This window comes from Pseudoliparis swirei, chromosome 16 (assembly GCF_029220125.1).
Source record: "Pseudoliparis swirei isolate HS2019 ecotype Mariana Trench chromosome 16, NWPU_hadal_v1, whole genome shotgun sequence".
NCBI lineage: Eukaryota > Metazoa > Chordata > Actinopteri > Perciformes > Liparidae > Pseudoliparis > Pseudoliparis swirei.
Window position 1 is genome coordinate 1,725,804 of NC_079403.1, and position 12,500 is coordinate 1,738,303.

The 12,500-nt window shown below is 44.7% G+C and overlaps 1 protein-coding gene across 3 annotated transcripts in view; it reads left to right on the top strand.

Moving 5' to 3' along the window:
* The window catches only part of LOC130206694 (clavesin-1-like), a 15,160-nt gene extending 6,764 nt beyond the window's left edge, over nucleotides 1-8,396 (top strand). For all 3 annotated transcript variants that reach the window (XM_056434774.1, XM_056434777.1, XM_056434776.1), the window contains 3 exons: nucleotides 596-706; nucleotides 1,428-1,633; nucleotides 8,095-8,396. In XM_056434774.1, coding sequence (XP_056290749.1) covers nucleotides 596-706; nucleotides 1,428-1,633; nucleotides 8,095-8,173 — 396 coding nt within the window. In that variant the 3' untranslated portion in view covers nucleotides 8,174-8,396. The remainder of the gene's footprint in view (nucleotides 1-595; nucleotides 707-1,427; nucleotides 1,634-8,094) is intronic.
* The last annotated feature ends 4,104 nt before the right edge of the window (nucleotides 8,397-12,500 follow it).

Below are 12,500 nucleotides of genomic sequence, written 5' to 3' on the forward strand. Positions count from 1 at the left end.
AACGATCAGTACTGACAGGTAACGATCAGTACTGACAGGTAACGATCAATACTGACAGGTAACGATCAATACTGACAGGTAACGATCTGTACTGACAGGTAACGATCAATACTGACAGGTAACGATCAGTACTGACAGGTAACGATCAGTACTGACAGGTAACGATCAATACTGACAGGTATTGTAACGCGTCTCCTCCCTCCTCGTCTCCTTAAGGACAGCTTCCCGTGTGTCCTCTGTGACGCGTCTCCTCCCTCCTCGTCTCCTTAAGGACAGCTTCCCGTGTGTCCTCTGTGACGCGTCTCCTCCTCGTCTCCTTAAGGACAGCTTCCCGTGTGTCCTCTGTGACGCGTCTCCTCCCTCCTCGTCTCCTTAAGGACAGCTTCCCGTGTGTCCTCTGTGACGCCTCCTCCCTCCTCGTCTCCTTAAGGACAGCTTCCCGTGTGTCCTCTGTGACGCGTCTCCTCCCTCCTCGTCTCCTTAAGGACAGCTTCCCGTGTGTCCTCTGTGACGCGTCTCCTCCCTCCTCGTCTCCTTAAGGACAGCTTCCCGTGTGTCCTCTGTAACGCGTCTCCTCCCTCCTCGTCTCCTTAAGGACAGCTTCCCGGCCCGCTTCGGGGGCGTCCACCTGGTGAACCAGCCGTGGTTCGTCCACGCCATGTTCACCATCATCAGGCCCTTCCTGAAGGACAAGACCCGGAAGAGGGTGAGGCCAACACTTCCTGCTTCCTGCTTCCTTCTGTCAGCGCTTCCTAATTTCCTTTCTGTCGTTTCCTCTTTCCTTCACCTTTTCATGTTCTTCTTCCTCCACCTCCCTTCCTCTCCTCCTCCTCCACCTTCCTCTCCTCCTCCACCTCCTCCTCCCTCACCTCCCTTCATCTCCTCCCTTCCTCTCCTCCTCCACCTCCCTCACCTCCCTTCCTCTCCTCCTCCACCTCCTCTCCCTCCACCTCCTCCTCCCTCACCTCCCTTCCTCTCCTCCTCCTCTCCCTCCTCCTCCACCTCCCTCACCTCCCTTCTTCTCCTCCTCCTCTCCCTCCTTCTCGACCTCCCTCACCTCCCTTCCTCTCCTCCTCCTCCCTCACCTCCCTTCCTCTCCTCCTCCTCTCCCTCCTCCTCCACCTCCCTCACCTCCCTTCCTCTCCTCCTCCACCTCCCTCACCTCCCTTCCTCTCCTCCTCCTCCTCCACCTCCTCTCCCTCCACCTCCTCCTCCCTCACCTCCCTTCCTCTCCTCCTCCTCCTCCTCCACCTCCTCCTCTCCCCCTCCTCCTCCTCCTCTCCCTCCTCCTCGACCTCCCTCACCTCCCTTCCTCTCCTCCTCCTCCCTCACCTCCCTTCCTCTCCTCCTCCTCTCCCTCCTCCTCCACCTCCCTCACCTCCCTTCCTCTCCTCCTCCCTTCCTCTCCTCCTCCTCCTCCTCCTCAGATCTTCCTCCATGGTAACAACCTGAACTCCCTGCACCTCCTCCTGCAGCCTGAGTTCCTCCCCTCAGAGTTCGGGGGGACGCTCCCTCCCTACGACGTGGGCATCTGGGCGCGGACGCTCCTCGGGCCGGACTACAGCGACGAGACGGAGTACCTCCTCACCTACGACGCGCTGCACGTCCGGGGGGATAAGGAGGCGCTGAGGAGGTGAGGCGAGGAGGCCGTGAGGAGGAGGTGAGGGGGAGACAAGGAGGCGCTGAGGAGGTGAGGGGGGGAGGCCGTGAGGAGGAGGTGAGGGGGAGACAAGGAGGCGCTGAGGAGGTGAGGGGAGGAGGCCATGAGGAGGAGGTGAGGGGGGGAGACAAGGAGGCGCTGAGGAGGTGAGGGGGAGGAGGAGTAGATGAGGGGGGGACAAGGAGGCGCTGAGGAGGTGAGGCGAGGAGGCCGTGAGGAGGGGAGGTGAGGGGGTGACAAGGAGGCCATGGGAGGGTGAGGGAGACAGGGCTGAGGAGGAGGCGAGAGGCCGTGAGGAGGGGGGGAGACAAGGAGGTGCTGAGGAGGTGAGGGGAGGAGGCCATGAGGAGGAGGTGAGGGGGGAGACAAGGAGGCGCTGAGGAGGTGAGGGGGGGAGGCCATGAGGAGGTGACTACTTTGATCAGTGTGTATTAGTACTCTGATCAGTGTGTATTAGTACTCTGATCAGTGTGTATTAGTACTCTGATCAGTGTGTATTAGTACTGTGATCAGTGTGTATTAGTACTCTGATCAGTGTGTATTAGTACTCTGATCAGTGGTGCTGTGATCAGTGTGTATTAGTACTCTGATCGGTGTATTAGTACTCTGATCAGTGTGTATTAGCTGATCGTGTATTGGCACTGTGATCAGTGTGTCTGATCAGTGTATTAGTACTGTGATCAGTGTGTATTAGTACTCTGATCAGTGTGTATTAGTCCTCTGATCAGTGTGTACTGATCAGTGTGTATTAAGATCGGTGTGTGTGGTCCTGTGATCAGTGTATTACTGATCAGTGTGTATTACTGTGATCAGTGTGTATTAGTACCTGATCAGTGTGTATTAGTCCTCTGATCAGTGTGTATTAGTACTGTGATCAGTGTGTATTAGTCCTGTGATCAGTGTGTATTAGTACTGTGATCAGTGTGTATTAGTACTGTGATCAGTGTGTATTAGTACTCTGATCAGTGTATTAGTACTCTGATCAGTGTGTATTAGTACTGATCAGTGTGTATTAGTACTGACTCCTGTGATCAGTGTGTATTAGTACTGTGATCAGTGTGTTAGTACTCTGATCGGTGTTTGTACTGTGATCGGTGTGTATTAGTACTGTGATCAGTGTAGTACTCTGATCAGTGTGTATTTGTACTGTGATCAGTGTGTATTAGTACTCTGATCAGTGTGTATTAGTACTCTGATCAGTGTGTATTAGTACTGTGATCAGTGTGTATTAGTACTCTGATCAGTGTGTATTAGTCCTGTGATCAGTGTGTATTAGTACTCTGATCAGTGTGTATTAGTACTGTGATCAGTGTGTATTAGTCCTGTGATCAGTGTGTATTAGTACTGTGATCAGTGTGTGTACTGTGATCAGTACGTGATCAGTGTGTAGTACCGATCAGTGTGCTGATCAGTGGTAGTCCTGTGATCAGTGTGTGATCGTGTATTAGTACTGTGATCAGTGTGTATTAGTACCTGATCGGTGTTATTAGTACTCTGATCGGTGTGTATTATTAGTACTCTGATCAGTGTGTGTCCTCTGATCAGTGTGTATTGGTACTGTGATCGTGCACAGTACCTGATCAGTGTGTATTAGTACTCTGATCATGTGTATTAGTACTCTGATCAGTGTGTATTAGTACTGTGATCAGTGTGTATTAGTACTGTGATCAGTGTGTATTAGTCCTGTGATCAGTGTGTATTAGTACTGTGATCAGTGTGTATTAGTACTCTGATCAGTGTGTATTAGTACTCTGATCAGTGTGTATTAGTACTCTGATCAGTGTGTATTAGTCCTGTGATCAGTGTGTATTAGTACTGTGATCAGTGTGTATTAGTACTCTGATCAGTGTGTATTAGTACTGTGATCAGTGTGTATTAGTACTCTGATCAGTGTATATTAGTCCTGTGATCAGTGTGTATTAGTCCTGTGATCAGTGTATTAGTCCTGTGATCAGTGTGTATTAGTACCGTGATCAGTGTCAGTGTGTATTAGTACTGTGATCAGTGTGTATTAGTTCTGTGATCAGTGTGTATTAGTGCGTGTATACCTGATCAGTGTATTAGTCCTGATCAGTGTATTAGTACTGTGATCAGTGTGCATTAGCACTGGATCAGTGTGTGATTAGTACTGTGATGTGTGTATTAGTACCTGATCAGTGCAGTGCATTAGTACCTGATCAGTGTGTATTAGTACTGTGATCAGTGTGTATTAGTACTCTGATCAGTGTGTATTAGTCCTCTGATCAGTGTGTATTAGTACTGTGATCAGTGTGTATTAGTACTGTGATCAGTGTGTATTAGTACTCTGATCAGTGTGTATTAGTACTGTGATCAGTGTGTATTAGTACTTAGTACCTGATCAGTGATCAGTGTATTAGTACTCTGATCAGTGTGTGGTACTCTGATCAGTGTGTATTAGTCCCTGTGATCAGTGTGTATTAGTACTGTGATCAGTGTCTGATCGGTGTAGTACCTGATCAGTGTATTAGTACTCTGATCAGTGTGTATTAGTACCTGTGGTGTATTGATCAGTGTGTATTAGTACTGTGATCAGTGTGTATTAGTACCTGATCGGTGTGCTTACAGTGTGTGTCCCGTGATCGGTGTGTATTAGTACCTGTGATCAGTGTGTATTAGTACTGTGATCAGTGTGTATTAGTACTGTGATCAGTGTGTATGCACTATTAGTACTGTGATCAGTGTATTAGTCCTGTGATCAGTGTGTATTAGTACTCTGATCAGTGTGTATTAGTACTGTGATCAGTGTGTATTAGTCCTGTGATCAGTGTGTATTAGTACTCTGATCAGTGTGTATTAGTACTCTGATCAGTGTGTATTAGTACTGTGATCAGTGTGTATTAGTACTCTGATCAGTGTGTATTAGTACTCTGATCAGTGTATTAGTACTGTGATCAGTGTGTATTAGTACCTGATCAGTGTGTATTAGTACTGTGATCAGTGTGTATTAGTAATTGATCCTGCGTGTATTAGTCCTGTGATCAGTGTGTGTACCTGATCAGTAGTCCCGTGACTGCGTGTATTAGTACTGTGACCATGTGTATTAGTCCCGTGATGTGTATTAGTACTTGATCAGTGTGTATTAGTGATCAGTGTTAGTACTGTGATCAGTGTATTAGTACCTGATCAGTGTGTATTAGTACTGTGATCAGTGTGTATTAGTACTGTGATCAGTGTGTATGATCAGTGTAGTCCTGTGATCAGTGTGTATTAGTACTCTGATCAGTGTGAATTAGTACTCTGATCAGTGTGTATTAGTCCCTGATCAGTGTGTATTAGTCCTGATCAGTGTGCATTAGTCCTGTGATCAGTGTGTATGTGCATAGTACTGTGATCAGTGTGTACATTAGTACACAGATCAGTGTGTATTAGTACCTGATCAGTGTGTATTAGTCCTGTGATCAGTGTGTATTAGTCCTGTGAACAGTGTGTATTAGTACTCTGATCAGTGTGTAGTACTCTGATCAGTGTGTATTAGTACCTGATCAGTGTGTATTAGTACTGTGATCAGTGTATTAGTACCTGATCAGTGTGTAATAGTACTGATCAGTGTGTGTATTAGTACCTGATCAGTGTGTAGTACGATCAGTGTGTATTAGTACTGATCAGTGTGTATTAGTCCTGGGTGATCAGTGTGTATTAGTACCTGATCAGTGTGTGTATTAAGTCCCGTGATCAGTGTATTAGTACCTTGGTCAGTGTATTAGTACCGTGTGATCAGTGTGTATTAGTACCTGATCAGTGTGTATTAGTACTCTGACTCAGTGTGTATTAGTCCTCTGATCAGTGTGTGATTAGTACTGTGATCAGTGTGTATTAGCACTGTGATCAGTGTGTATTAGTACTGTGATCAGTGTGTATTAGTACTGTGATCAGTGTGTATTAGTACTCTGATCAGTGTGTATTAGTACTCTGATCAGTGTGTATTAGTACTCTGATCAGTGTATTAGTACCGTGATCAGTGTGTATTACAGGCTAGTACTGATCAGTGTGTATTAGTCCTGTGATCAGTGTGCATTAGCACTGATCAGTGTATTAGTACTTGATCGTGTGTGTACTGTGATCAGTGTGTATTAGTACTCTGATCAGTGTGTATTAGTACTGTGATCAGTGTGTATTAGTACTGTGATCAGTGTGTATTAGTACTGTGATCAGTGTGTATTAGTCCTGTGATCAGTGTGTATTAGTACTCTGATCAGTGTGTATTAGTACTGTGATCAGTGTGTATTAGTCCTGTGATCAGTGTGTATTAGTACTCTGATCAGTGTGTATTAGTACTGTGATCAGTGTGTATTAGTACTCTGATCAGTGTGTATTAGTACTCTGATCAGTGTGTATTAGTACTGTGATCAGTGTGTATTAGTACTGTGATCAGTGTGTATTAGTACTCTGATCAGTATTAGTACTGATCAGTGTGTATTAGTACTGTGATCAGTGTGTATTAGTACTCTGATCAGTCTGATCAGTGTGTATTAGTACTGTGATCAGTGTGTATTAGTACTGTGATCAGTGTGTATTAGTACTCTGATCAGTGTGTATTAGTACTCTGATCAGTGTGTATTAGTCCTGTGATCAGTGTGTATTAGTACTGTGATCAGTGTATTAGTACTCTGATCAGTGTGTATTAGTCCTGTGATCAGTGTGTATTAGTACTGTGATCAGTGTGTATTAGTACTCTGATCAGTGTGTATTAGTCCTGTGATCAGTGTGTATTAGTACTGTGATCAGTGTGTATTAGTACTCTGATCAGTGTATTAGTCCTGTGATCAGTGTGTATTAGTACTCTGATCAGTGTGTATTAGTACTGTGATCAGTGTGTATTAGTCCTGTGATCAGTGTGTATTAGTACTGTGATCAGTGTGTATTAGTCCTGTGATCAGTGTGTATTAGTACTGTGATCAGTGTGTATTAGTACTGTGATCAGTGTATTAGTACTCTGATCAGTGTGTATTAGTACTCTGATCAGTGTGTGGATACTCTGATCAGTGTGTATTAGTCCTGTGATCAGTGTGTATTAGTACTCTGATCAGTGTGTATTAGTCCTGTGATCAGTGTGTATTAGTACTGTGATCAGTGTGTATTAGTACTGTGATCAGTGTGTATTAGTACTGTGATCAGTGTGTATTAGTACTCTGATCAGTGTGTATTAGTACTGTGATCAGTGTGTATTAGTCCTGTGATCAGTGTGTATTAGTACTGTGATCAGTGTGTATTAGTACTGTGATCAGTGTGTATTATTATGTGATCAGTGTGTATTAGTACTGTGATCAGTGTGTATTACTCTGATCAGTGTGTATTAGTACTGTGATCGGTGTGTATAGTACTGTGATCAGTGTGTATTAGTACTGTGATCAGTGTGTATTAGTACTGTGATCAGTGTGTATTAGTACTCTGATCAGTGTATATTAGTCCTGTGATCAGTGTGTATTAGTACTCTGATCAGTGTGTATTAGTACTCTGATCAGTGTGTATTAGTACTCTGATCAGTGTGTATTAGTCCTGTGATCAGTGTATTAGTACCTGATCAGTGTATTAGTACTCTGATCAGTGTGTATTAGTCCTGTGATCAGTGTGTATTAGTACTCTGATCAGTGTGTATTAGTACTCTGATCAGTGTGTATTAGTCCTGTGATCAGTGTGTATTAGTCCTGTGATCAGTGTGTATTAGTACTCTGATCAGTGTGTATTAGTACTGTGATCAGTGTGTATTAGTCCTGTGATCAGTGTATTAGTACTCTGATCAGTGTCTATTAGTGCTCTGATCAATTGTGTATTAGTACCTGATCAGTGTATTAGTCCCGTGATCAGTGTGTATTAGTACTGATCAGTGTGTAGTACTCTGATCAGTGTGTATTAGTCCTGTGATCAGTGTGTATTAGTACTCTGATCAGTGTGTATTAGTACTGTGATCAGTGTGTATTAGTACTCTGATCAGTGTGCTAGTATTTGATCAGTGTGTATTAGTCCTGTGATCAGTGTGTGTACTCTGATCAGTGTATTAGTCCTGATCAGTGTGTATTAGTACCTGATCAGTGTGTATTAGTCCTGTGATCAGTGTGTATTAGTACCTGATCGCGTGTATTAGTCCTGTGATCAGTGTGTATTAGTACTGTGATCAGTGTGTATTAGTACTGTGATCAGTGTGTATTAGTACTCTGATCAGTGTGTATTAGTACTCTGATCAGTGTGTATTAGTACTGTGATCAGTGTATTAGCTCTGATCAGTGTGTATTAGTCCTGTGATCAGTGTGTATTAGTACTGTGATCAGTGTGTATTAGTACTCTGATCAGTGTGTATTAGTCCTGTGATCAGTGTGTATTAGTACTCTGATCAGTGTGTATTAGTACTGTGATCAGTGTGTATTAGTACTGTGATCAGTGTGTATTAGTACTACAGTAGTACTCTTGTGTTCCAGGTCTCAGTCGGTGGTCGATCCAGAAACTCTGAGACAAACGGACAGAGAGACGAGTACACCACTGCTGGCTCTGGACTGAAGACACACACACACACACACACACACACTGAAGTCGTCTCACACACACACACACACACACACACTGAAGTCGTCTCACACACACACACTGAAGTCGTCTCACACACACACACTGAAGTCGTCTCACACACACACACTGAAGTCGTCTCACACACACACACACTGAAGTCGTCTCACACACACACACACACACACACACTGAAGTCGTCTCACACACACACACACACACACTGAAGTCGTCTCACACACACACACACACACTGAAGTCTCACACACACACACACTGACACTGCACACACACACACACACACTGAAGTCGTCTCACACACACACACACACTGAAGTCGTCACACACACACACTGAAGTCGTCTCACACACACACACTGAAGTCGTCTCACACACACACACACACTGAAGTCGTCTCACACACACACACACACTGAAGTCGTCTCACACACACACACACACTGAAGTCGTCTCACACACACACACACTGAAGTCACACACACACACTGAAGTCGCCCACACACACACACACACTGAAGTCGTCTCACACACACACACACACACACTGAAGTCGTCTCACACACACACACACACTGAAGTCGTCTCACACACACACACACACACACACTGAAGTCGTCTCACACACACACACACACTGAAGTCGTCTCACACACACACACTGAAGTCGTCTCACACACACACACACTGAAGTCGTCTCACACACACACACACTGAAGTCGTCTCACACACACACACTGAAGTCGTCTCACACACACACACACACACACACACACACACACACACACACACTGAAGTCGCCTCACACACACACACACACACACACACACACTGAGTCACACACACACACTGAAGTCGCCTCACACACACACACTGAAGTCGCCTCACACACACACACTGAAGTCGCTCACACACACACACACACACACTGAAGTCGCCTCACACACACACACACACTGAAGTCGCCCCACACACACACACACTGAAGTCGTCTCACACACACACACACACACTGAAGTCTCACACACACACACTTAAGTCACACACACACACTGAAGTCTCACACACACACACTGAAGTCGTCTCACACACACACACACTGAAGTCGTCTCACACACACACACACACACACTGAAGTCGTCTCACACACACACACTGAAGTCGTCTCACACACACACACACACACACTGGAAGTCGCCCACACACACACACACACTGAAGTCGTCTCACACACACACACACACACTGAAGTCGTCTCACACACACACACACTGAAGTCGTCTCACACACACACACACTGAAGTCGTCTCACACACACACACACTGAAGTCGTCTCACACACACACACACACACTGAAGTCGTCTCACACACACACACACTGAAGTCGTCTCACACACACACACACTGAAGTCGTCTCACACACACACTGAAGTCGTCTCACACACACACTAAGGTCGTCTCACACACACACACACACACACACTGAAGTCGTCTCACACACACACTGAAGTCGTCTCACACACACACACTGAAGTCTCACACACACACACTTAAGTCGTCTCACACACACACACACTGAAGTCGCCCCACTCACACACACTGAAGTCGTCTCACACACACACACTGAAGTCGTCTCACACACACACACACTGAAGTCGTCTCACACACACACACTGAAGTCGTCTCACACACACACACACTGAAGTCGTCTCACACACACACACACACACTGAAGTCGTCTCACACACACACACACACACACACACACACACACACACACACTGAAGTCGTCACACACACACACTGAAGTCGTCACACACACACACACACACACACTGAAGTCGTCTCACACACACACACTGAAGTCGTCTCTCACACACACACACACACTGAAGTCGTCTCACACACACACACACTGAAGTCGTCTCACACACACACACACACTGAAGTCGTCTCACACACACACACACACACACACTGAAGTCGTCTCACACACACACACACTGAAGTCGTCTCACACACACACACACACTGAAGTCGTCTCACACACACACACACTGAAGTCGTCTCACACACACACTGAAGTCGTCTCACACACACACACACTGAAGTCGTCTCACACACACACACTGAAGTCGTCTCACACACACACACTGAAGTCGTCTCACACACACACACTGAAGTCGTCTCACACACACACACACACTGAAGTCGTCTCACACACCAGCCGCCCCTCACACACACACACTGAAGTCTCACACACACACACACACACACTGAAGTCGTCTCACACACACACACACTGAAGTCGTCTCACACACACACACACACACTGAAGTCGTCTCACACACACACACTGAAGTCGTCTCACACACACACACTGAAGTCGTCTCACACACACACACACTGAAGTCGTCTCACACACACACACACTGAAGTCGTCTCACACACACACTGAAGTCGTCTCTCACACACACACACTGAAGTCGTCTCACACACACACACACTGAAGTCGTCTCACACACACACACACACTGAAGTCGTCACACACACACACTGAAGTCGTCTCACACACACACACACTGAAGTCGTCTCACACACACACACACACACACACACACACACACACACTGAAGTCGTCTCACACACACACACTGAAGTCGTCTCACACACACACACACACTGAAGTCGTCACACACACACACTGAAGTCGTCTCACACACACACACACACTGAAGTCGTCTCACACACACACACACTGAAGTCGTCTCACACACACACACTGAAGTCGTCTCACACACACACACACACTGAAGTCGTCTCACACACACACACTGAAGTCGTCTCACACACACACACTGAAGTCGTCTCACACACACACACACTGAAGTCGTCTCACACACACACACACACACTGAAGTCGTCTCACACACACACTAAGGTCGTCTCACACACACACACTGAAGTCGTTCACACACACACACACATGAAGTCGTCTCACACACACAAACAAACAAACAAAAGATCCACACAAACATTTGCCGGTTTGACACACACAAGGATTTTCGTCCACACACACACACATGAAGTCGCTCTCACAACACACACACACACACTGAAGCCCACACACACACTAGTTCCCACACACACACACACACAATTTCAGAAGCGTGTGTGCACGGAAGTCGTCTCAACACACAACAAACAACAGCCAAACGCTCAGGTTCACCAACTTTATTTGAAGAAGTGTGTGTCACGATGAATCAAACAACAAACAAACAAACAAACAAACAGGTTCACCTGACGAAACTTTATTTGTCAAAGCCGGTTTAAACCAATGAGATTAACTTAAATAAACTTTAAAACAAACAAACAAAAGTTTATGACAACCTGTAACTGACCCATGTTTGTACACTCATCGCATGCTCGACTACAACCTTACTTTTTAAAATAAATCGCCTACACATTTACACCTCCTATATTTATTCTATTTATTCTTAATAATCAAATAAAACATTACAACCTTCTGGATCGCTTATTAATCGCCTACAAATTTAATTTATATTTATTCTATTTATATTCTTAATAATTCAAACAAAACAATACATTTGATGATTAATTGCTCAAAATGATTTTGTATTAAAGAAAATTTCAAATATTTTAATTTATTTATTTTATTATTATATTATTATTTTAATCCTGGTTTAATCCTGGTTTAATCCTGATTTAATCCTGGTTTAATCTTGGTTTAATCCTGGTTTAATCCTAGTTTAATCTTGGTTTAATCCTAGTTTAATCTTGGTTTAATCCTTGTTGGTTAAACTTTGTCTTCAGCTGTGAATCTAAACCTGAACATTTAATTATCCTGATAATCTGAAACAGGAACAAATGAAAGGAGGAAACTTCTCTCTGGTAGAATATTGTCACTTTTTTTCTTTTGTGTGTACAAAATAAATTAATTTAAAAAACACGGTTACTTTGCACAAGCATTTCAAAATAAAAACCCCCAATCAGCAGTTATTCAACTGGATGCGTTAAAACAATAAAATGTTCTGCCAGAGTGAATCAATTCTTTCTGGAACAAACGAAATACAGAAAGAAAGAAGGTATTTTGTGCTGTGAAGAAACCTGAAGATGCCAAATCCTCACCTTTGACCTCCGAGGGAAAGATTGTTTCTATTCTTAACTTATTATTCTGAAGATTGTATATTATTGTTATAAGTATTATTACGAGACATTTAAAGGTCTCAGAATGTTTAACAACTCGTTGTGTTTGTGGCCAAAGTAAGAACTGCAGCTCGA